The 25,558-nt window shown below is 43.0% G+C and overlaps 3 protein-coding genes and 1 long non-coding RNA gene across 6 annotated transcripts; 2 read left to right on the top strand and 2 right to left on the bottom strand.

Moving 5' to 3' along the window:
- Positions 1-834: 834 nt before the first annotated feature.
- Positions 835-8,544, top strand: LOC118288659. The gene is made up of 3 exons (XR_004785908.2): positions 835-3,406; positions 6,883-6,968; positions 8,403-8,544. It is a non-coding gene; the product is annotated as an uncharacterized LOC118288659 (long non-coding RNA).
- kcnj4 (potassium inwardly rectifying channel subfamily J member 4) lies at positions 6,193-15,930 on the bottom strand. The gene is made up of 3 exons (XM_035614965.2): positions 15,637-15,930; positions 11,493-11,613; positions 6,193-9,811 (listed from the first exon to the last, which is right to left on the bottom strand). The coding sequence occupies exons 2-3, from the start codon at positions 11,513-11,515 to the stop codon at positions 8,197-8,199; spliced, it is 1,638 nt and encodes a 545-aa protein (XP_035470858.1). The 5' UTR covers positions 11,516-11,613; positions 15,637-15,930; the 3' UTR covers positions 6,193-8,196.
- Positions 9,660-23,424, top strand: kdelr3 (KDEL endoplasmic reticulum protein retention receptor 3). Of its 3 annotated transcripts, none has more exons than XM_035614971.2 (6): positions 9,660-9,785; positions 20,111-20,294; positions 20,736-20,836; positions 21,132-21,290; positions 21,670-21,922; positions 22,586-23,424. In XM_035614971.2, the coding sequence occupies exons 2-6, from the start codon at positions 20,204-20,206 to the stop codon at positions 22,627-22,629; spliced, it is 648 nt and encodes a 215-aa protein (XP_035470864.1). In that variant the 5' UTR covers positions 9,660-9,785; positions 20,111-20,203; the 3' UTR covers positions 22,630-23,424. The 3 variants fall into 3 exon arrangements, with proteins under 3 accessions (XP_035470864.1, XP_035470865.1, XP_047184295.1); XM_035614972.2 differs by lacking the exon at positions 9,660-9,785 and adding an exon at positions 19,389-19,945; XM_047328339.1 differs by lacking the exon at positions 9,660-9,785 and having other exon boundaries at positions 19,970-20,294.
- LOC118288656 (GTPase IMAP family member 9-like) lies at positions 22,828-25,437 on the bottom strand. Its single transcript, XM_035614970.2, has 2 exons — positions 25,066-25,437; positions 22,828-24,859 (listed from the first exon to the last, which is right to left on the bottom strand). Exons 1-2 carry the CDS (start codon positions 25,097-25,099, stop codon positions 23,826-23,828), a joined length of 1,068 nt encoding a protein of 355 aa, XP_035470863.1. The 5' UTR covers positions 25,100-25,437; the 3' UTR covers positions 22,828-23,825.
- Positions 25,438-25,558: the final 121 nt, after the last annotated feature.

Below are 25,558 nucleotides of genomic sequence, written 5' to 3'. Positions count from 1 at the left end.
CGTGATAAAATTACACTACATTGCTGACAGGATATAAAATTGCGAAATGGCTTACCATGGCACATGATCACACATCAGTGTTAACGCTTCAATAATGTAACTGTATATGACAACATTCATTCAGATCCATTTTTCAGATCATTCTTAACTGCATAGACTTGAATATGTGCGTATATCTCAAATATCTGTAGGAGCCGTACGTACCTTGCTGCGTTGTTTTACCTATATCACAATATGTAGTGGATTTCAGTTAAATGAGTAAGATGATCGTATAATATTGTTGCACACATTTGTCCAACAAATCAGGAGCTGGTTTTCAGTCTTTCACATCCATGTCATTCAATTTTCAAACATGGATTGTCTGGCCCTCCACTTGTCAGACCACCTCATCATAACTGGCCCTCCACTTGTCAGACCACCTCATCAAGTCTAGTATGAGTGTGAGTGAATGCTGGTCCTTCGAAAGAAACCAACGTTGTATTCAAAGTATTGTAACATCATATTGGACATAATATAATGTTCTGGCATCTTTTGGCTGCTCATTGGATGAACTTGTAACATCATTGCATCGTCCAGTTCAGAGGGCAGATTGTCCCGAGCTTTACCGACCCAACAGGACAGAAGCTGTTTTGATGTGAAAATTAAAAAAAAAAAACTGACTTGGGGAGAAAAGGAAGAGGGGTGATGCTTCGTAAGAGGAGATATGGAAAAGGAGGAGGACAAAAAAAGTCACTTCCCAATCATGAGTTTTTCTCGGAACATTCAATTAAGCAGCGTGAACGGGTGGGGGCCTGGAGGGTCTGGGGGCGACTGGCCGCAAAGATGCCTGAATGAAAGAGTTTGTTGTTTGAGGCTGGTAGAGGGAGATGAAAGGGGAGAGGGAGATGGAGAGTTTGTCGGGCATCAGTCCCCTCTCCCATCGCCTGCGGCCCTCCCTCACTCTGCCCATGTGAGCGAGAGTTCAAACACAGGGCCCACAGCTGCTCACGCACACACACACACACACACACCCACAGACAGAAGCACATACGTGGACGATGAACACGTGGGTGTCCGTACGCACACAGACATGCGCTCAACTAAAACACACAAGCAGACACGGAAACAACATGCAGAAATGTGAATCTGCACATACGTGCCGAATACTGTTCACAGGCAAATATACTCATGCACACTAACACACTCAGTTACGAAAAGACACAGTCGGTCGCATGTGCTTGTACCATCTATAAGTGCACACCAGACTATCACACACACACACAGAGGGATCCCACATACTGCGATCAAGAGTTGAAATTCAAACATTCAAAAACTGTTGCATCCCAGTGAAGCTGTTATTCAGGGACAACGGAGACAACAAAGTTCCATATTTTCTCCTAAAGGTCAGGAATTTTAAAGCTGTGCTCAAACTCAGGACACGCATTAAATGCACAGTGGGAGCAAATAGCAACCAGAGTGTACAAAATGTAAAGGTTAGTAACATGACCTACAGCTGTCTGAATACGGTACTAGTAACAAATATGTCAGCGATCATGGACTCAAAATTGTCCCGACTAACAGCCATCAAAATGGAATAAAGCATGACTAGACAAGTCAGTCATAGTTCAGACGAGGAAACTGCGAATGATCTTTAAAAACCAGGGCCTGCCAAGACGGATAACACTTGATTTTGCATTGATAGACACTTCGACATGAAAACACTGCAGCTCAACAGAGAGGATGCACAAAGTTTCCAAGTACTCTCGACTTTGCTTGTCATTTATGTCAACCTGAGTGATTGACTTTGTGTTTTTTGTTTGTTCTGTTTTTTTGCATCTTCAAGCCCATTACTCACATTCGTCCATATTCGTCCGGCCTTGTCACGGTCTGCGAGAGATGTTTGTCACTGCTCAGTCTCGTCTCCATCTGATGGTATTTCCTCATGATCAATTGTGATAATAGTATTTGACTGACATCAAGGGGCCTGTTGATTTGTTTGGTCAACACACGACTCGACAAGAATACCAACAGTGTGACTCATCACTCATCTGATTCAGATGTGGATATGCGTTGACACTGGACAATCAAAATGGCTTCTGACAATTTTAAACTTGAACAGATTTGATTGTTGTTTATTTTGAAAATGCAAGAGAGGATACCGAGAGCAGCCCAGTGATGGGAAACGTTGAATTTAGCTCCTGAAGTACAATTCAGTGATAGAAAGCCAGAGATGACTGAGTGACTGGAAATGCACAGCTTGTATTTTTATGGTTTGATTTGGCCTCCCGTTACTTTTAGATGGAGAATAAGAGTACCACACATGAGTGCAACTTGTTTTAGAGTTTCACATAGAGTCATGAACAAAATAACATAAACACCTACAGTTTTTTTTTTTCTGTTATCGCAATTGACTCTTAAAAGGCAGGTTGCCATCCTCATTATTCACCTTTCTGGGACAAAAGATTTAGAGAATCTGTAATCGTACACCCCTTAATCCAGCAACAGGAGAGGCGGCTGGAAAGGAAGCGCAGGCTCAAAGATGGCTGGAGCGTCTGCGGGAGGGGTTGTCACTGATGAAAGAGGGGCACGTCTGAAATTAGCTTTTACCATAGCTAAATGTGAGGAAAATGTCCTGCGCTGATTTTGAGAAGAGAGGCTTAATGTTTAAACATTGGAGTTGAAGCGAAACTGATCCAAGCATAGCAGAATCAGAAGCAGCTGATTAATTAGGGGGAAAAAATTAAATACAAAAAAATAAAAGGGTGAGATCAAAGAAGACACTGGGTGTACACAGATTTCGAAATGAAGATCATAGACCAAAAACAACAGGAAGGAGCTTGTAAAGAGGTCACACAGTGATCACACATTGACGGGTAGAATGAAGGAAGAGGTATCGGAGGAGTGTAAATCTCAGGAGAGAGATGGAGGGTCAGGGTTGAGAACCAGGCGACGATGGACACATCATATAAGACGCACGCACGCACGCACACACAAACACACACGCACACACACTATAATTAGCATGCTAACAGGCAGTTAAATGTCCCACACAAAGGCTCACTGTTGAGCCTTGGTCGTTCACTCCGGAAACAATACACAAAAGGAGTCAGTGGAAGCCCCCAAATCACCCTAATAGCTGATGTGGCCCAGCACGACTGCTCCTATTTTACCATCACACTCATTCATTCACTCACTGACTCGCTAATGAAACGACGATGGCCCCGAGGCCTGCAGTTACTGGGCAGCTTGCCCCTTTCCTCCTGATTTCCCTCTTTTCATCCTTTCATCTGCCGACAGAAGTGCCTCTCCTGAGGACCAGAGAGCCGACACGTCTGCTGTGTTTGCCGTCAGGGATCCTGCGCATGGGAACAGCAACAGGCTGACTGACAGGCAGAGAACGGAGGACTTGTAATGAAACAAAGATCAAGTGAGGACAACCATGAGGGCTGAAAGGGGCAGGTCTGTTATCAGTGACACCAATAGTGAGTAATTTTAACCTGATTAAAATCGAGAAAGAAAAAGGAGAGCTGGAGGGAAATTATTTAATATTGGTATGGGAATATGCAGTGAAAGATACCTTACATATTGATGTAAGGATAGAAACTCCCAACAAACACAGCTGTCGGTGCTTTCTTTTGAAGCATAATACTGCTTGTGATGTCCACCATGCCAGAGGTGATGATAAAGGTACCTTTGGTGATGTGCCTGCTTCGGTCTGCACTGATGTTTATCCTCTCTGAACTCTGAACTAGTTGAATCAGTCCCTGCACAACCAGTGAGCTTAAAGATTCTTTATTTCCAGCAGCACCATAGATTTTGCAGTGTAATTCTTGCCTCCAAACCTGTCCAGTGTAAGAAGGTGAAAATCTTAATGCAGTCTCCCTCTGAGATTCTTCTTCTTGTTTTTCTGCTTCTTCTGCTGAAGATAATAGAGCCTTAAAAAACCTGTAACGCTTAAATCTGCAGATAAATGTGAAATCTCACCTGCCCGTGGAAGAAACCAAAAACCCTAATCAGACAGATTGAGGTCTTTGGTCAACCCAAATCAAATCCACATGCTGTGGTTTATTTGTGTCATGTAAAAAGATGATTATAAACAAGTCGGTTTAGCAACTCATGCTCAGTTTTCTAATTTCTTAGTTCAAATATGTTAGTGATGGATGCTGGACAACTCGGCACTGACTGCACAGAATGGCAACAAGTTCCTAATGATTGGCCAGCAGGGGGCACTGGCCACCACTTCATGAGGAGTTTTGCTCCATGATCTCTGCAGACCATGTTGACCAGTTCATCCTAAAGTCAACAGTGTTTGCTGGTCTCCAAGACAAGACTCCAAAAAAAAACCAATGTGTTCAATCTCTCTGGCACGGACACTTTGTGTATTTACGTATTTTAGAGTCATGAGTTCAACAGCAAATTAAGTTTGTAATTTACACGACTCATCTCATCGCATTTTTGTGCTCATGTCGGAGAAACTGAATTTGCGCTGTTCAAGCTGCAGTGTGAAGGCAGCCATGCTGCCGCGACTATTTATCTTATGCAAAAAGTTATGTTGAAAAAAATACAATTTTTACTTACACCATGCCTGATGTGTTTTGAAGCGTAGTTGTGTGGCTTGCTGGCATCACCGTGGTTTTATTTGTGCCTGATTAGAAATCTCCTAAAGACTGTGTATAGATCGCACTTGACTGACATTACCCTCACTCTATTTTCTTTTTAACCTTGTTTCGCCTGTTGAAGCGGGAAAATCATCAAGTGCATTGCGGTGGCCGAGAGAGTGCACAACCAAATATAAAACTGTGGTGAAAAATATAAAAATAATAAATTATTCAAACATGCTGCAAATACACAAAACACAACCAGACAATAAGATACTTGAAAATGTAGAATTTCATTTAATTCATGTTTATTTTAAAAGCAAAAGCATTGAAAAACAAAAGCTTGTGCTTTGTGTATTCCCCTCCGTCTTCTTCAGTTGCAGTGCATTGAGCTCCCATCATGCTATGGAGAGCCGAGTGACCTCGCATTATTGTAGCAGGAATCCGTATCCTGAGATTCAAACATCTGTTAGTGAGCAGAACCCTAATTAGAATCATAATTACCAGCTCATTAAACCCTAGAGGAATAGACTGAACGTTGCACAGAGAATTCAAAGCTCTTCTCAGAGGACTTGTGGTGTCATTCTTCCCCTGAATTCCTCTGAATGCTCTGTTAACATAAAGGTCCTCAAAGGCAATCAATCAGAGCGGCCCTACATTCTCCAGGATCTCATGAACGTCTCAAGCGAGCCCTTTCACTGTGTCTGCTGATATTTATCTGGCTCCTGCTTCGCTTTTGCACAGTTGATCCATCACAGTGACAAGGCTGAACAGACGGTTCACTGTGAATCATTGCTTACATACAGAACTATCAGTGACACTGAAAAATTTCAAATTTGTCATGAAATGTTACCGTTAAATGTTGCGATATGCACAGTATCCATTAGTTCAATATTGTATTCCACCCTGCTTGTAAACACTGGTACATGAGTTGTTTGGTGATAATATCTACGATGCACCAGGAAAATTGTACGGCTGTCAAGTGCCTTGAGATAATGCATGTTGTGATTTGGCCGTGTACAAATAAAATAGAATTTTAATTCAAAATGATAAGGCACGTGGAGTGTTCTTCCAAGCGTGACATGCGTCACGAATAGATAAAACAAATCCTCAAGTAGTAAGTTTGATCTAAAGTGATACACTCTTCAGTAATTTGTCATAAAGTAAAAGACAAATTCAAGCCAACTGATTTCCCTGCACTTGTAAAATGACGTCTCAGTCGATGACTCGACTGTTTTGAGCTCCCTGGCACCTTCGCGTTGTCTCTTGTGAGATGTCTCACCCACTGCAAATCGTCCAAAATCAGCGCTGTCCAAAAGATTCACCAGATGTGGAGGCCAAAAATCATATTCAAATCTAATGTCCGTGTTTTTTTCCCCCCCAGTATATTCATAAATTCATACAGAGTTTTATAAATTCAAAGGTTTGAATTCCACTGCTGTTCAGTGCCATTACTGTTCAGTGTTTTTTGCTGAAGCCTGCTGCGATAGAAGTGGCTGCAGAGGCATCTAGCGGCACACAGGAGCTTCAACACTCGCAGCTGCGGTAGAAAAGCGACTGTGTCTGAGCTCTTTTAACAGGATGGACCTTCAATAAAAAATGGAGAAACAACCGAAATTATATAAATATTTATTTGCAACATCAAAAGACATACAAGGAAGAGTAAAGTGCTTTATACTTGAGATTTTCTTTTTCCTCTTTTTAGGGCATTTCAATAAGGACAAAATCTTGCTTTGTGCGACTTTATCTCCATGCAATCAGAGGTTGGAAAACCTTTTGATTCATACGAAGCAGGAAGACTTTGCAGCAAGGAAAACTAAATACTATGTCTCTTATACATTTACCTCAATCATCTTCTTGTTGTGCTCATGCTGAAGCATAACACGACTCAAAACTGGCATTTCCAAACAACTTATGAACGCTGGCAGTCAAAACCTTTCAAGCATTTTCACATTTTTGGGATTTGTCTTCATGAATTTCCTAACCTTTGATAAAAACAAAAAAAGAAATATATTATCAGGTAAGGTATATACTTCAAAGTGTAGACTTCTTTATCAATTTGGCGAGGCTCAGTGATGTGACATCTGTTGGTGCACCAGTCAGTCTGACTTCAGTGAGAAGAAGTTGCCAGGAAGGCTGTAGTGTTTGTATCTGGTCATCAACAAATGTTCAGTTGATATTTAAACCTTTTAGTTTCTGCCTGATTGATTGACTGATCACCACTACAATCAGTAGTTTAATTGCCAGTGTTTCAAAATCAGTGTCTCTGTGAATAAAATTTTCTTTTTTGTCCTGCTTCTCCCAGCATGCTTTTCTGCGCCCGCAAAAAAGGAGAGCAACTGACTATTGAAAGTCATCTATGATACAACCATCGCGACATCTCATTTCAAGGTAATTCTTATGACACACAGTTACACTTTATGCTCTCTAACCATACCCAGTGACGTATTGCACATTTTCAGAGACTATACTCTTCGCTCTGCGTTTCACTTTCCATCTCAAGACCTTTGGCGAACGACAACAGCACGCGCATGAATTAAAGCCACTTCTCAGTATTGTTCCTGTTATCACTGGCTGCAACCTCAACAAGAAACAAACCAAGAGAAAAGTGATTTGAAGTGATTCATAAACTAAACAAAAGAGCCTACTTTGCCTTATATCTATAGCACTAGTAAATTAATATTAGACTACTATAAGTATGTGAAATCTAATAAAAGTCTTGTTTTCTACTGAGTTAAATGTTTAATATCTGTTTTCCACATAAAAGTTTCAAAATTTCTCCCTCAATAGCAATAAATCAAGTAATCTGTGAAAAAGGAATCTTTATCCCATTTTTAATTAAAACCAAAACTGCTGCTGCTACTGTTAATGATTGCACTTGGAATGGTCTTGTTGGTAAACTGCACAGCGAAATCAACATCAGCAGATTCTCACTGACGCAAACTAAAACACCTAGATGAAGGGAGGCTTTTGAAGTTTTTCAGGAAAAAGATTTAACAAAACAGACGTACTCACAAAAGTGCAAATAGCAGACTTTGCAAAGAACTACTGCTACTGCAGGAATGATAACCATTGAATTCTATGAACAAGAAAAAAAAAGACCATTTAAATCTTGACCAAGTCCTCTTGAGAAAGGAGGAGAGGTTCGTCAAAAGTGCTATTGCTTTCATAGAATCTCTTGTTTACATTGACAGAAGAAAAGGGAATTCTCAACTAGCGTGCGTTTTTAAACTATGCAAAATGTACTTACAGTCTAAAACATGATTAGAGTTTCCGGACATTTTCTGTTGGTGTGCTTTTCTTTGTTTATGAATTAACAATCAAACTAAGAGGGCTTAAAGCCAACCTCTGATTTGTTTTCCTCCTGCGAAATCAGTCTGACTGGTTGTTATGGCTCCCGAAGGACGGCAGTTGCATCTGCCTTCTCCTTTTTCTCAACTTTTAATCTCCATGAGAGGAAAATCACAGTCAAATATGAATATAGAACCACACTGGCAAAACAAAGGGATTTTAATATATCTGTACATGCAATCCAAAGATGAACTTGTCACCAAGAAATCCTTTGACAGGTCCAAATTTGTGAGTGAAAGAGGAGGGAAAACGGAGCTTGCTCTGTTCGTTAGATCTCGTGCTCACTCTTATAGGTCACAGGATCAAGAGGAATGGCTGTCTGTAGGATGTCAAATTCCATCTCGTTATTGTCCATGTCCAGAACACACATGACGCTGTGACTGCCGGATGTCATGGTCACATTGTCCTGGAACATGTTTTGGAGGTCTGCAGAAACTGAAGTCCTCCTTTCCTCTGCCCTCTCCTTCCCTACAGCCTGAGAGGAGTCAAAGATGTCGTCCTCTTCCTCCCCGCAGCTCAGTGCTACCTCATTCTCGTAACAGAAGGCACCCAGCGACCTGGGAATCAAGTCTTGTGTGGATCTACACGCGGAGACGGGAGAAGTAGCCGAAGAGGGCCGGCTCGCAGCCTCGTCAAGCTCTTTGGCGCTGAGGTGAGGTGTTGATGGCACCTCATAGCTCTTGTGGAAGCGAGCATAGTCTACCTTGTAGCGGTCTCGGTCCTCGTAGATCACTGGCTCAAACCTGTGACCCCAGAAGATCTCTCTAGCAAGGTACGAGCTACGGAACTGGGTGGTCATAGCCGTGGCCTCCACCATCCCCTCCAGGATCACAATAATCTCAAAGTCGTCTGTCTCCAGATCGGCTCGGCTTAAAGTATACAAGGGGCTGTCTTTATCTATCTCATGGACTATGACCAGTGGGGATACAAGAAACAGCCTGTCTGTGCCCTCATCATAGCCCACGTTTAGGTCCATCTGCTCCAAGGGGATGAACTCGCCCTCAGCTGTGACGTATGACCGTATGAGCTGGGCACGGACATGAGCCTCCACAATATGGCTCTTCCGCAGGTTGCCTACCCTCCACATGAGGCATAGCTTGCCGTCACGCAGGGAGATGACAGCATTTTTGGAGAACATGAGGGTCTGATTCCTCTTCTTCGGCCGCGCCATCTTAGCCATGATGATGCCAATCATGAAAGAGTCAATGATACAGCCGACAATGGACTGGATCACCACTGTTATTACCGCAACGGGGCACTCCTCAGTAACACAGCGCCAGCCGTAACCAATAGTGGTCTGGGTCTCCATGGAGAAGAGGAGTGCCCCGACAAATCCCTGGACATGAAGTATGCAGGGCATCCTTTGTGGCTGCCCTCCGGTTGTGTGTCCAGAGGTGGGTCCATGCAACCCCCCAACCACCGGCCCATCACCCTTCACCGTGGGGTGCTCCTCAAAGTCCCCATGTGCCAGGGAGGCAGTGTAGAAGATAATACCAAAGAAAAGCCAGGACACCATGAAGCTGGTGCAGAATAGAAGCAGCAGATATCTCCAGCGGATGTCCACGCAGGTGGTGAACATGTCCGCTAGGTACCGTTGCCTCTTTTCTTCCATGTTGTTGAACACAACATTACATTGTCCATTTTTCTTTACAAACCGGCTCCGTACTTGATTGGAGCCCCTTGTCAGAACCTTTCCGTTGTAGTTGTTCATCCCTCCTTGACCCCTCGCAGCAGAGGCTCCCGACCTCCTCTGGCTGTCCTCTGTCTCTGTGTCGCGGGCTGAGTGCAGTTGGAAGTTGGTGGAACTGTGGCCGTTCTGGAGTCCTAAGCTAGAGATCCTTCGGCGTTCCTCCTCAGGTAAAATGTCTGACACAATGCCGTACCTGTCAACAACAGAGATGGGATTGATGTGATATAACAGCAATTTACCTTCATTTTACAAATGGTTGATATAAACAGCCGACTTTTTAGTGGCCTTTTTTAATAGACATGTGACTTGTCTGCCACCAACACGAGGCTCCACAATTCCTGCACACATTCAAACTGGCCATTAAATTAACAAGAATGTTTTTATTTATTCAGGGGGAAAATATATCCCAAACTTCCATTTGAGTGCTTCATTGCAAAGTTTTTGACAAATGAAATGGTCTAAATGCAGTTTCCAGTGCTCCCACACTGCCATCACTAAAGGATTGGGGAAACTACACAAATTGACGTTAGAACAACAACAACAAAAAAACCAATATCACTGAAACAGTCGTTTGAGCAGTAAGGGAAGAGGAAGAAAGAACAGGGAGAGTTTATGGAACCATTAATCTTACTGATCCTTGTGTACTTCGCTGTGTACCATTTAAAGTCCATACAGACACTATGCACCATCTCATAGACAGAGCAAATGGAGGAGAATACATCAGTCATCAAAGGGTTAAGGGATGGGGGCAGTATTAAGAAACAGACTGTAAGTGAATACAGCGGTTAAATACTTATCGATCATCACTCAGACTCACTAAACCCCCGGTCACCTGAGTGTATGAATCAAATGTACCCGTCTCTCTCCTTTACATGGAGGATTACCTGCTGGGAAGGTGAGTTCAGTTTAGCTATGCTGTCCTCACAGATTACTGGATTACACATGAGTCAGTGTCAGTCAGACAACCCATTTTAAACATTCGTAATATGCTACTTAACTCAATCATTCATTAATCCACTGACGAGGGAGGGGTTGTCTTGTTGTAGTCCGTGTCAACATTTTGTCCGGGTCAGGTCATAGCTGTTAACACAGTTGGGACAACTGCACACAAAGTTATACAGCAACTATAACATATTGGAACCAGAATAATAAGTTCAATATCATATCAGACTTGGTGGTATAAAGTTAAAATACCATGTTAATGCACATTCAGAACAGAACCTGTTCAACACATTGATGGTCACATTCTTATGGCGGTGGTCTGAAGGGGGGGAGCTCTTTGTGTACGGCCGGTCAGGACAGCGTAGGGCGGCCTTGGTCTTTCCAAGGATCTGCTTGATGTACATTTCTTTGAGCCGGGCCTGACTCACCCTGACACGCTCGCCAAATTAACAGGCTCCTTCTCTCAGGCCATGTTGAGATTTCCAGACCAGACAACAACAACAAAAAAGATGGTTTCCTGATAAAACTGGTCTGTCGCAGGGATGCAGCGATACCCCTTTGACACTTCAACTCCAAAAACAAATTAAAGAGAATATTAAAATGACATCATCAATCAAGTCATAATCTCCATTGATTTCAAAGTCTAAGCAGAAATATTGCTTAAACAATAGCTGTTTGTAGGGGAATTGTAATTATTGATTTATGAATAAAATGTGTGCAGTAACACTTAACCGTCAGAATATCAAAATGATCTTCAGAAATGGCAGCTTACAACCTTGTACCAAATGCTCTTGTTGCAAATTGAAGACATGAGGCCTAGATTTCAGGGGCAGATTCAGGCTTTTATAAAAACGCACCAGGAAAGATTCGATTGCATTTCAAGCATACTCCTAGAAAGGATCCTGATTCCAGATTGCTATAAATCCCCTCACCTGTTGGTCCTACTTGTTCCCATGGCACCAATGATCACTGGTATGGGGGCAGGGTCGGAGGACAGACTCTGTCCTGCTCCCAGAGATCAGGTCTTCCAACATGGAGGTTGTTTTTGAGTTACTGCAAAGAGGAGAAGAAGTCAATTTAGCCCACATCAGCGCCTTTAAGTTCATCCCTCCATCCATTATCTATATCACCCAGCCATGGAAGGTCACGGGGAGCCTGGAGCCAATCTCATTTGACATTTGGCGAGAAGCGGGGTACACCCCCTGTACAGGTCCCCAGCATCGCAGGTTCAAACCCAGAACCTTCCTCCTGTGAGGCGACAATGCTTATCAAATTGCCTTAGGAAAACTATCTTCCATACTTCGGATTATTTAATTCCAGATGGACTGACTGTGAATCAGACCGAGGAAAGGCACTTTGATAAACACAACATTTTCTTGAGCTAATTTTTAAACCTCATCTGATATAGTTTCATCACTGTTCATCTCCTTGCATGTCTAAACATCATGCTGTGGGTCTGTGTTTCTAGTCTGGCTGTTGTGTGTTTTACTAAATTAAAGATGTGGATTTAGACATAATCCATGGTTTGATTCTGTGAAATATCTTAAGGAGCTGTGACCTTGTCTGACCCTGCTCTTGAGAAAACATACAGCTATGAAAGGATTATCTTTTCATAAGTCTCAAGTCTTACTGTGTTATTCAGAGATATATATATTTGCGGGTCTGAAATCATGTTGCACATGTGGGGGTTTGTGGTCGTTTTTCATCTACATGATTAACACACCTTAATTATATACACATGCATGGTAAACCAGACACTATAGTACATTGTTGACAACTTTGATTCCATTTCAAACACCTTCCTGGTTCAGAATTTGGGCTCATGTTGGAAAAAATGGACACATCTGGCACCATAATGTGCCTCAAAATCTTTCATCTACAATCTTTCATTTGATTCCGGTCTGACTACAACTTTCGCACTGCACCAGAGCCCAAAACTGCCCTCCTGTGACAAAGTACAAGCCCAACGGCTTTTCTCAAGAATGATCCTGAGCCTTAAGTGACATGGGCACAGCTGGAGGGGGTTTATTTTTGTCCAGAAATACAGAGAAAATCCTTTCACATAATCGTTTCAGCTTAACACAAAGCAGATGGTAAATACAAGCTGAAGGTTGAAACAGGTTGTAGCTGTTTGTTTTTGTCATTTCTGTCTACAAATCATGCATTTCATATCATTTCAGTTAGTTTCAAAATAATTTGCACCTCATCAGGAGGTGATATGATCTATCTTCCTTTACAATGACACTCGTACAAACATATCCCATTCTCCATGTGTACGTACTGCACTTGAGGATTATATATTTACGTTTTGTGTGTGTATGTCTCCACACAGGTGTGTTTTGTTTTTGTATCTATAAAAGGAAGATGCAACCGACCAACAATCCAATCATCAGTGATGATTCCATTTTGGTGCAATGGTGCTGAAGCTGTGTTCCAGCAGAGGTGAAACACGCTCACGATACAAAACAGCTATTGGTCACCAGGTAAAAACCGAGGGACATTCACTGGAGCTTGTTTCCATAGGAACATGACTCCTGTGGCATTTGAGGGATGGAGTGGAGAGTCATCAGACGGGGGGGAGGGAGAGTATACAATATTAAGTGCTCTTATCACATGAGTCAGAGCGGGAGAGAGAGAGGGGATTGAAAGTACAAGAAAGAGCAGCAACACAATGTCTACATTTGATTTTAAATAGATTTTAAGTGAGGTGAAATAGTCAACGGTTAATGTAGACTTCTGTGATCCATATTACGCAGTAGATATTAAAATGAGAAGAGGAACATATCTGTTTGCTTTATCAGACATAGTTTCCATATGATTTGGCCTCACTCCCATTAGAAACTTTTTTAATGATTTTAAAATGTTTTAACACAGTTTAACCTTAATTTTGATTACTACCATTGACCGTATTAGATTTTAAATAGTGTGTTTGTACAGCTAAAATTTAATTGTCTGATTTTGGAAAGAATATTTTGAAAGAATAAGCGATTTAAAGACCAACAGCAAATGCATTGAAAGAGGAATTAATCATGAATTTAACTGACCATGGTTTGTTGCAGCTACTCTGCAATGTACATATGATTGGTATGCATATATTTCCATGTGTGCCGTCTATGTAGCCATATTGTATGTGTGTGCAATACTGCTGTGTTACGGAAGTCTTTTACTGTATCCCTGCATTACTGAGTTACCTTCCTAATCTCATAAATCACAGATTAATAGTCAGTCATAATCTCTCACACTAAAATAAGAAAGGTCGTTCTGTAACAAGTGACTTCCTGGAGATCTCCTGACTGTTAATCCCAAAACAGACTCACAGAGAAAGACAAAGACAAGCAGGTTGGGTGGGGGGGACTGGGATTAAGATGCAATAGTGTCCATTTCCCTTAAATACTTCAACAATGTCCCCTGATGACACACTATTACATCATCCATGAAAATAAGTTATACTTTCAGTGTAAATACCTGAGATTTTTGTCCTGATATGGCATCTAGTGGATCAAATATGGGAGGTCATACACTCTTCATAACTGGTCACTGAATAGAGGAAATTCTCATGACTGTTTATAACAGATTTGTATAAAATTGCAAGATCCCTTGGCAAATTGGAATATGTAGTTTAAACATGCTTTCTGCTTTAAACAGCAAATCTGACTGTCAATATTATTGTTTAAACCTACTGGCATTCAAAGCCCAGAATAAGCCTCTTACATTCATTTTGTTAAGGGAAGGATAGTATCTGAGAAACATTTGTGATGTGATTAATCCAAGCTAAGGATCCCTCTCACTTATATGACTCGTGTTAAAAGTCCTAATTAATCATAAATAGTTATATATATATTTATCATCATTCCACTGAGAAGGTTTACTTCACGTCATTCTTTTTTCTTTGTTAAACAAGCGTGTGCTGTGAAAACTGATCAATAAGTCGCCTGCACGGTTTCACCTCTGCTTGTCACGAGCCAGCCCACAGAAAAGCAGTCAGCCATGCCCGGATTTATTCCCACACTGCCATCACGTCCCAGACAACTTCCATCTTGGTTTCGCGTCAGAAACGATTTCAGTGTTTTTCCCCAGATTGCCCTATTTTTACCTTTGCAAAACATCTTATATTTCATGCGACAGATCATGTGACAGGTGCAGATGTTTATAGATCAGTTGGAACACATGATCACGTTGCCACTTGTCAAAATGTAAATCATCCCAGTGACACATTTAAAAGTAAAGACATGTAAACTAAGTTAGAGAAAAATTCTCATTTATTTATTCATTTAATTGTTTAAATCCCATTTTAGGATTAAATACTTTGGACAGATAGGGCCCCCCACAATTGCATTTTATCATCTGCATCTCATTAAGTCATCTATAGCTGGTCCTAAAAATGCCATCAGTCCTGTCTTGAGTGAAATACAAGTGTAAGTCAGATTGAAATCATCGAGGCAAACTACATTGATAATGTTTCCCGCAACTATTAGGTTGTTCTAAACTAAAATTTAACACTAGTTGTACATTTTGACCACATTATGAGTAAATTATAGCAAACATACAGTTTGCATAAAATACTAGAATCACAGCCCTGTTTAACAGTTTCCCCATGTGTGTAACAAGCTAAAAATTCATTTTTTCACTTTTCTCTGTTTACCCTAACCCCTGGTACCTGGTATCATTGGGGATATATTTCCTTTTGGATGATTTCAAGGTGTTCCAAAAACAAAGATTAACTTTGGAAACGGACCGGAAGCTTGAAAAAATAGGAGAGAGTTGTTTGTGTGTAACGTATCACACCACGTTTGTTTGAAGCAAATCAACCAGTGTGCCGCAACATCATCGCCTTGCGGCACATCTTACACCTGCTCTGTCCTGACATGCTTCCAGGTGATGAAGGAGTACGACTGTTTACTTGATCATACTGTGTGCTTTTTTTTTCTTCTGTCTGACGCAGGAGAGCATGGTTGTAAAATATGTATATTCAACAAATATATTACTTTATCACTCAAACTATTGTTGCGTACATGTGCTGATACCGAAAAACACTTTTATATCATTTTGATTTGGTTGATCATAAGTGATACTCACCCCCCTCCCCCCCCAAGTTAGTTGTTCTGTCACTTGGTTGTATTTTGAATTCCTTGTGCAGCTCCACTTCTTAAAATCCCACTTTCACTGTCCAGGGCCAAAGTCCCACATCCTTAGACCTCCGTGGTTTGTGATCCTTTCCCCTTTTAGTTTCTTCTTCATCACTTCTTGTTTCATCCCTGTTGTTTCTCTCTTTTAATCCCGCATTGTCCTCCGCCGCCTCCTTCACTTGATGTAATCCTGTCTGTGCGCACGCTCCCTTGCATACTCATGCACCCCTTGCTGAAAATGCTGTGTCAATCTCCCCTGTGCAGAGCATGGGTTCGGAGGGGAGGTGGGGGCAGAGGAGAGGAGAGGATGAGAAAAAAAGGCAAAGAGAGAAAAGGAGAGTAGATGAGACTACTAAGCATGTGTAGGTGTTGCATAAAGCCTGATGTGCCCATGTAAGCGAGCGAGAACCCATTTGAGTCATGATTTCTATGGTCTCTTTGAGGAACGGCAGAGATGATACCGCTAACAGGTGGGAGACAAAGAAAATGTTGGGGGGGTTTGGAAACAAAGTGGTCGAGAGGCCAATAGTTTAAAACTGTGCACCACCACAGTGATTACAATATAAGATAGGATAGACTTTATTGTCCCAGTGGGAAATTTGTCTTGGGCATAATACACACAATACACACATCCAAACACATTCAGATATGTCAACAGAAACAAAAAATACATACGTCCATTCAACTGCACACGCCCGTTTGCATAGTCATCATAGAAAGGCAAACACATTACAGTAATACTGGGATGAACAACAACAAGTAATACAGGGGTATTTCTGGCCTGTAAAACAACAACACAGTCAAAACACCAGAGCCCCACAGCTCTGTTAGCACCGACATTGCACTTGAAGTGCTGTCTTGTTGCAGCAGGGCACCTCTCACATCTTGTGATCTGTCCGTAATGGATGCAAGGTGGGAGGACCGTCATTTGATTGACCTTTTATTGCAAGTGGTGAGCAAATGTGACCTGTGGCTGGGCAAGACTTCTTTCGAGTCAACAATGTTCGTGGAGGATTTCGAGCACGCTGCTCACTCTTTTTCAAGGCAATCGGTTTCCGAGATTTTTTTTTGAAGTAAGATCAACTTGTCGGGTTTTGCAGTAGTAAATGTCCGGGTCTCATCCAATGATCGGTGATGTCGCACCACAAGTAGCAATGCCAAGGCCCACGTACAGTCAAAAGTCGAAGTCACAAGCAATAACATGAAAGAAGTCAAAACCAAATCTGCCGTTTTATGCACGTTTGTCCCTGTTAGCACGTCAGATTATTGATGTATTCTCGGAGAGAAATTGAATGTTGTGGCTAACAGATTCCTTCGAATCTGAATTTGTAATGTGAAGTTGAGCAGTTTAAACTCAAGCAGTGCATTATCTCTAACGAATGACCATGTCTCTCACATTAGTATCGTGTTTGAGTGTTACATTCATATATTATTTTCTTTTCCCGCCATTGAGGTAATCATTACAAGTAAGTGTTTGGTCATTCTGCTGGCTAATGAAGAGTGACTGTCTCACTGTGCTCTGATCCCCAGAGACACATGCTAGATTCATTTAGAAATGTCTTTATCCAGAATCCACATTTTGAAACCTGAATTGTGTAAAAACTGTTTCCATGGAAACCTACCCACCTCTTGCTCACCCGCTTCCTTCTGCCTTCTAAATTATAGGAGAGGGGGGCTTCTTCTATTCAAAATACTGTTTGTTGAATAGGGAAGTGGGTGTTACATCTGCCAATGTGACAATTTCACAGCATTGTTGGACTGCCAACTTTCATCAGGACAAACGGCCAAAAAGATCTAAATATGAACGATAGGTACAGCTGGTTATTACAGGTCAGCCACACTGGGCAGTAGTACTACCCACAACAGAGAAATGTAATGCCGTTATTCACCATTTCTCTGGATTCTTTATGGAGTTAGAAGAAAATATGTCTTTGTCAATATGCACCCAACCCTTCCTTAGTGGAGGGAAATCCACTGTCTTCAACTGCTTCCCAATTAATAAAACAACTTTATCATTGGTACATTGATAAATAGGCCATCATCCATTATAGTCAAAGCTTCCAGATGAGAGGAGTTTGAACAGAGTCAGACACTAAATAACATGAGTGCCAACACAGACGGGGCAGACTGGACTGTGTGTGTGTGTGTGTGTGTGTGTGTGTGTGTGTGTGTGTGTGTGTGTGTGTGTGTGTGTGTGTGTGTGTGTGTGTGTGTGTGTGTGTGTGTGTGTGTGTGTGTGTGTGTGTGTGTGTGTGTGTGTGTGTGTGTGTGTGTGTGTGTGTGTGTGTGTGTGTGTGTGTGTGTGTGTGTGTGTATAAATAGCTGATAATCAGGCCCGTGTGTCAGATTAGTTTCCCATAACCTTTTGCTCAGCACACCCTCATTACGATATAGCATACGCATGTGTCAGCGCTGTCCAGAGGATGTCCTCTACGGTACATTTCCTGCTCTCTGTCACAAATGTGAGACTAATGAGGCATCACTTTAGCGCATATGGTGCATATAGATTAGCAGCGTTATAATTTCTTTTCATTGCATATGTATCTCTCTCACCATCTCGTGCATCACATTTCTTATAATATGAACACTTGTGCTTGAGAAATACTCAACTTGAAGAAACTAGAGTCAGATAAAGATGGGGGGCCAAGCTCTGAAGATGCTTCGGGGTGTATGAAGAGGCTGGTGCTCTCGGTCGGTGCGCGGTGCCCCCTCACTTCTCTGCACCACCACAGATGCACTCGAAGTAGGCTGAAAGCATTTCCTCTGCAATCTTAGGTGTCCTGTGCTTATTCTTCTGCATCAAACACGAGAGTGGGATGCGGGGATCGCGTTAAGTGTGATGTCAGAATTTGGCTAGGATCTGTAGGTTATTGTGAGAGGGAGGAAGAATGAGGAGGAGGGAGGCGGTGGGATTTCATAGGAGGGGCGAAAAACCCAGTGATGAGAAATGGAGGGTGAGTTATTCACCGTGAATCACGGAGCAGAATTAGGAGGAACGGGAGGTAGGTGGAGCAGTCAGAAAATGTCACGGGACAGTTAGGAGGGTGGAGGGTATTTAAAAACATTGAAAAAGCATGAAGTTCAGTTATGCCAAAAGTTCTCACTGGATAAAAGTCCCATGTTTGCAGTGGGATGCAGACTTAGATTCCTGAAGCATCAGTAATCAGACATTTGATTTTGGAAAAGCAAATGTGTGATTGTCTGATTGTGGCATTTGAACAAAGAGTCTTTTTACTTCAAGAAAAACATTTGTGATAATCTTAAGGACTTAATTTTAGTCTCATTTAGACTAGAACAGAAACAGAAACGGCCCATCACAGAGCTGGAGGAGACTTATGAACCCCCCCAGTGTATAATGAGATATTTTCAAATAGAGTCTGTCACAGATGATTATTAATCATTCACTATGGGACACAATTACAAATACATTCCACTAGTTTCATCTGCTTGGATCATTTCAACGCAGTCTGATTACATTATTAAATTTACACATCTAATCACATCAAATATAGCCTGTATTCATTTTATACTATCTCTAAGCCAAAAGATAGGTAAATGTTGGTGATTGATAGATAGATAGATAGATAGATACTTTTTATATTTATAAATTTATAAGGTATTGAATCAAATTGACTATATCTACATGAAATTAACTCTTAAGTTTTAGCAGTTTAGTAAAATAAGCTACTCTGACTTGTTGTGTTTAAAAAAGGAAATCATTTCAAGTACTTTCCTTTATTGAAAAGTCTACTCGTCTAATACTTTATTAGCTGCAGCCTATCGCCATCTGCTGTTTCCTAAGGGTAGTGTTTATTGAGGATGACCCACCGGACCCAAGTACAGAATCCGACCAAACCTCAAAGTAGCATCAAGTTAGCCAGAGAAATCGAAACACGACGGATATGTAGGGACTTTGCCTTCCAAATAAAACGAGAACTTATTTTTAACAAGTCCCCAGACGATAGTTATAGACACCCAAGTATACGTCGAGTTCCTTCGTGGTACAAGTGCATTTCACAGAGAGAAAATGCTGAGTTTTAAGTTGTAAACGCTAGACGAAAAGTGCGCGTGTTGAGCATTTGCGGGTTTTACTTTACTTTGAAAACCGGAAACTCGCACATTCGACGGATCCGGGTGAGGTTGACGCTGGTTCCTGCTGCGTGAGCTGTCAGCCACGTCACCTCCTCTGGACCAACTTTCCTCCTGGACCGCTACACACACACACACACACACACACACACACACGCACAGCTGACTTTGTGAGCGGAGTCAACACACACACACACACACACACACACACACACACACACACCCTTCACCTGGAGTCCTGCTGGCGTTTTTGTCTCGCGTTAATTTTGTTTTGTAAAGTTTGTGTGCGCTTTTTTGTTTCTTCTTCTTCTTCTTCTTCTTCTTTTTTACGGCAGAACGACTCTCGCCCTGTCTCCTCGGGGACGCGTGAGGCCCGCGAGCTTGCAGCGTCCACACGTTTGCTGTCGAAGCGCACACGTACAAACAACATGAACGTCTTTCGTCTGGCGGGTGACGTGTCGCATCTGGTGGCGATCATCATCCTGCTGCTGAAGGTGTGGAGGTCCAGGTCCTGTGCCGGTAGGCTCGACACTCGACACACCGCCGCACTTTGACCCACCGGGGGCTGTTGGTGGCTGCTGTGACCCCCGCGACCTCTTCGTCGCGCCACTCGCAGCATCAGGACAGATACAGCGGCGACACGATGCTGCAGGCATCGGATTTGTGTGACATACTATTCGGTTTTTGCACAATGGCGAGTGGTTCTGCACGAGTGGAAGCGACGTGGCAATGTGAACCGAGCTCCGTGCCGCCTGCTCCACCTATTACACCGCAGCCCGAAATCTGTTAAGACTAACCAAAGCTGCACTACAGCCATTTAACCACAAAACTGTTCAGGACCAGTACATGACAATTGTCTGTCTTCTGGGGGTCCACTCTGGGGGTCATCTCTGGGGTCTTCTGTTGCAAGCAATGCCCCATCTCATTGTATCGATTTCCTTTTCTTCTGTCTTTCTTTAGGCATCTCTGGGAAGTCTCAGGTGCTGTTTGCACTAGTATTCACCACCAGGTACCTGGACTTGTTCACAGTCTTCATTTCTCCCTACAACACGGTCATGAAGGTAAGTGTGGAGATCACACACACACACACACACACACACACACACACACAGTTAAATACACTCAAGTTTACCCTTAACCCTAATCCCAGTGAAAACACAAACAGTTTTTATAATAAACATGTCAATCCAGATACACACACACACACAATAATTGTATCTGCACAAAGAGGCAGCAGAAAGTTAGACCTGCAGAACAGCCACCGACAGACCGTGATGTCTCACCATTACTGTTTCACTGGGTGTTCATGGGACGTTCACAACGTTCACAATAATGGATCCGTGGCCCTGGTTTCAGGTGGTGTTCCTGGGTATGTCCTACGCGACCGTGTACCTGATCTACATGCGCTTCAAGAACACGTTCAACTCGGACAATGACACGTTCCGCGTGGAGTTCCTGTTGGTGCCGGTCATCGGGCTGTCCTTCCTGGAGAACTACGCTTTCACCCCACTGGAGGTAAGTGCTGCAGAATGGGACGGGACAAAACATGTCCTGCATCCAGCAGTACAGTTGCTTAAAGATCCCCTCCAGTCACGTTGCATATTCGACAGTGATTGGTTTTCTGTATTTGTGACGTACCAAACCTTGCTTGGCCAGGATTTGTTTGAACTTCAAATTGCAGAGAAGTGAAACACAGAAATCTCCCCCTCCAGGAGAGGAATGTAAAAACACCTCTATAGTGACAACATTTGCTCAGATAAAAGTCCCTATAGTCAATGTCAGACATTTTAGAGGACAGAAACATTTTTTTGAGTGGAAGGGGACTTTAATGTACTGTGTATCATCATATTAATTTGAATTGAAACTTTGTCACCCTCCTGCCGATTCCTCCCAGATCCTCTGGACCTTCTCCATCTTCCTGGAGTCGGTGGCCATAATGCCCCAGCTCTTCATGATCACCAAGACCGGCGAGGCGGAGTCCATCACCACCCACTACCTGTTCTTCCTCGGCCTCTACCGAGCCCTCTACATAGCCAACTGGGTGTGGCGTTACCACACGGAGGGCTTCTTTGACCAGATCGCGGTGGTGTCGGGCGTTGTGCAGACCATCTTCTACTGTGATTTCTTCTACCTTTACTTCACGAGGGGTGAGTGACAACGATTGTAAAGGGGGACGATCTAGTGTAACGACTTTTAGCTTCAGGAGGATTGTGGATGGGATCCCTTCAGATCAGTGGGGAAAATCTAGAAGCTAACTATTATTATTCGCAGTGTTGTCTTTAATCTTTATATTCCTTGTCTATGGAGCTGCAATAACAGGTATTTTCACCTTTCTTGAGAAATTGCTCACTTGCTTAATTTAAGATATCATAAAGGATCACAAATGCTCATTATAATTGATTAAACTAGCCCAAACTTTTGTCTTTTATGGCCAAAAATACCCAAACCCAGATTTAATTTGAATTATATGAAGCAAAGGTAGTGAAGCAAAATTCAGTATACGGACACAGTGCAGTACGCTGCCAATGTATCAATCAGACAACTGTGTTGTTATTAATATGTTGTCTCTTGGGAGATGTGTAGTAATGAATCCTGCTTTTTCAGTTGAGGAGGTTAAGTATTATTCGACGCAGCAGTTATAGCAAAGAGTACACGAATCTGGTCAGGTGACTGGTGTTTGGTGTTTGCTCACCTGGTAAACAGAGGAAAAAGTGAAATGTTTAGGTCTCAGACTAAAAAATCGAATTCTCACTCCTGGTTTGTCCTCCCTCTTTGTTCGTCCTCCCTCTTTGTTCCCTGTCTGTGTGCAGTGCTTCGGGGAAAAGGGAAGATGAGCCTGCCGATGCCCATTTAACACAGAAGCCTGCGTCGTACCGGCCACCCGACCCGGCCCTTCATCTGTACGCGTGTTTTAGAAAAGGGACTAAAGGTCTGCTTTCATTCTCTAGACCAAAATGATTTCACCTCTACATATTGAATTTCTGTCTGACTGGTAGTTTCTTGAGCGAGTCTTGTGTGCGTTTGCGAGTGTGTGTGTACGTATGTATGTGTATAAGTTTGTGATGCTTTTTTTTTTATTTTATAAAATGCAAACGTGACACTTGAAGTGTGTCCCTGAGTGAATAACACTTTGGAAACTGTATTTGTCCTTACTTTTCCCTTTTAGGTAGCGAGAGGATGAATTCACAAAAATGTGCCTGAAGTTGACAGAAGCATTTTTGTACAGCACTCTGTCAAATTGTGTGCAGCTTTAGTTTTCAGACCCAGATCCAGTGTTGAAGCTAAAAGAGTGCCCAGACACTTCTATTCACCACCACATTTGCCAAACTCAGTCTTCCCCGACATTTCTAGTAAAAAATTGTAGTATTTGTTAATGTGTTCTCTATAATCTTCCACAGTGTCTTCCTCCTGTGGTTCTGTAATGAGACACTTCATAAATAACTGTCTATTATGTGCAAACATTATTTTACTTATCGCAGAGAATGTTAACTTTTGAGTGTTTCCTATTCTGCGTCGTCTTTTTGTATTAAAATGTATTTCTTCATGGGAGGAAAAAAAGGGCTAAACATTATTGTGGAGTTTTGTCGTACCTCTCCTGTTGTGTCAGTGAGTAAAAATGGGAAAATGGCATTAAAGCGTCTTGAATTTCTGGAAAGGTTTTGATTAAAACTGTTAAATGTGTTACTGACAGGGAGTTGAATCGCACACCATTTCTATGACATTACTTTTATTATAACATGCGGCTTCACTCAACTCAAAGGTGTGGTTTTGTTCTATATTGCCCATTCACGAGGACTGACACATACCAGGATGTTTACGTTTCTCTCTGCACACTCCCCTTACACACACACACACACACACACATTAACAGTATGGTCTAAACATACTGGTGCATTGTGGCAGCGTTAAAGAATGATAGAATTAGATGAATAATACACAGTGGCAGTTATTTCACAATTAATCACCTCTATGTTCATAAAAGACCAGACCCTCTATTTCTTTGTATCCTGGAAAGAAACCACCGCATTTCCTCGCAGATCGAGAATCCCATCAGTGCAGGAATGTTTTGCGGTGCTTGTACAACACCTTGCTTCCCTCTCTCACAGCGCCTCCCACCGCCTTCGCAGCTGAACTGATGGAGAGCGGCGATGCTGCCAGAGCTGCTGCCCTCTCCACCACCTTCACCGTCTTCACAGCTTTCCCTTTCCCTTTGTCCTTCCCCATGATGCCTGCCCCCTCGGCAGCACCTTTCCCCAGCGCAGTCCCCAGCTCGCACCAGAAGAGCCTCTCGGCCCTGGTCCTGGCCTCTTCCTCCTCCCTCCTACTCCTCCTCCTCTCTAACTCTGGCCCCTGCTCCTCTATGACTTCAGCCACCTTCTGAGGAGACTCCAAGTTTTGTCCCCTTTCTCCCAGAATCCTCTCTTGTGCCTCCCCGATGGCCCTCTCGGCCTCCTTAAACATCTCGTTGCTATAGACACCGCCTCCATTGTCCGCCACAATCTTGTCTACCTTCTTCAGGAGCTGTACGACCTGTTGTGTGCAGCCTGTGGTCTTGTCCTGTTCACTGTTGTCAAAGACATGATAGCCTCCTTGGCAGCTGCTGACAAACTCCTGCAGCTCATTGCTCTCCTCCAGGAAGTCTTTGGTGCATTTGCCCCGCAGCTGGTCCCCCCAGGTGAACAGCACAACGGCGAAGCTGGTGGCTTTCGGCCCGAATGTTGCCTTGATCCACCCCAAGGTGTCCCTCTCTTCCTGTGTGAACCTGCCGGGCCGCAGGGTCACCAAGAAGGCGTGGGGACCCGGCGAGGACAGCACAACGCACCGGCCCACCTCTGCCATGACCTCCCGAGGGGGCAGCAGTGTGTGGGAGAACCCTGGCGTGTCGATCACAGAGATGCTGCGCCCGTTTACTGTCCCGGTCCGTCTGCTGCACTGTGTGGTCACAGAAGATGGGGAGGTGTCGACACAGAAGGCGGTCCTGCCCAGGATGGTGTTGCCCGAGGAGCTCCTGCCTGTTCCTGTCCTGCCCAACAGAACGAGCCTCAGGGGGTCGGCCTCTGACGATGGTGCTGACGCTTCACCGACTGTGGCACAAGTACAGTCTTAGTACATGCACTATTTTAGAATGTCAGATTCTCATTCATTCTTAAATTCTTATTTCTTATAATTATTGTTATTTAGGCTTGTTTAGGTTGTGTGTATGATATTTATAGAAATAGTTATTATACACAGTGCAGTGGCACAGTGTCGCTCTGATCGTCAGTCAAAGTGCGATGACTAGTCGACATACCTTCACGTGACGCAGCATTTTCGGAGGATGACATCCTGTGTCGGTGAAGCTGGGATAAAAAGCCTTGGGGTAATTCGGTAAATGAAGATACTCGTGAGATTCCGTGTGTTTTCGCTCCGACTCAGATGCACTTTTTGATTTCCACTGTCAATTAATTTGCCACCAAAGCGCCGTCATCATCGGAGCAGCTGTCTGTCGCGGTCCTGGAATGAGCAGAGCGATGCTCCGCGCCGCATCCCACTATGAAAACTAAACAAACCAGTGAAACTACAAAACCAAAGAGGAAAAAAACAGCAAACAGCAAACAGCTGTTCACTAAGATGTCACCACCGTTAATTGTAATCATCACCCTATGATGAGTCGTACTCAAATCTAAAAAGCCCAAAAGATTCGGTGTGGTTTGTGATGTGACCACTAGGGGGCGGTATAAACTCAACATTCAACATATCACTGGTGCGGTTGGCGACATCTACTGTTTAATGAACAGGGTTAG

Source organism: Scophthalmus maximus, chromosome 17, assembly GCF_022379125.1.
Source record: "Scophthalmus maximus strain ysfricsl-2021 chromosome 17, ASM2237912v1, whole genome shotgun sequence".
NCBI lineage: Eukaryota > Metazoa > Chordata > Actinopteri > Pleuronectiformes > Scophthalmidae > Scophthalmus > Scophthalmus maximus.
The sequence above is the reverse complement of the archived record's forward strand: the minus strand, read 5'-3'. Positions and strand labels throughout refer to the sequence as shown.

What these genes read in the sequence shown, in the direction of transcription:
- kcnj4 (XM_035614965.2), bottom strand. Translation starts at nt 11,515, where the DNA reads ATGGGAACAAGTAGGACCAACAG. An exon ending in GGAACAAGTAGGACCAACAG is followed by an intron (nt 9,812 to 11,492) that starts GTGAGGGGATTT and finishes TGTTGTTGACAG; the next exon opens with GTACGGCATTGTGTCAGACA.
- kdelr3 (XM_035614971.2), top strand. Translation starts at nt 20,204, where the DNA reads ATGAACGTCTTTCGTCTGGCGGGTGACGTGTCGCATCTGGTGGCGATC. An exon ending in GAGGTCCAGGTCCTGTGCCG is followed by an intron (nt 20,295 to 20,735) that starts GTAGGCTCGACA and finishes GTCTTTCTTTAG; the next exon opens with GCATCTCTGGGAAGTCTCAG. An exon ending in ACGCTTTCACCCCACTGGAG is followed by an intron (nt 21,291 to 21,669) that starts GTAAGTGCTGCA and finishes GATTCCTCCCAG; the next exon opens with ATCCTCTGGACCTTCTCCAT.
- LOC118288656 (XM_035614970.2), bottom strand. Translation starts at nt 25,099, where the DNA reads ATGTCATCCTCCGAAAATGCTGCGTCACGTGAAG. An exon ending in AAATGCTGCGTCACGTGAAG is followed by an intron (nt 24,860 to 25,065) that starts GTATGTCGACTA and finishes CTTGTGCCACAG; the next exon opens with TCGGTGAAGCGTCAGCACCA.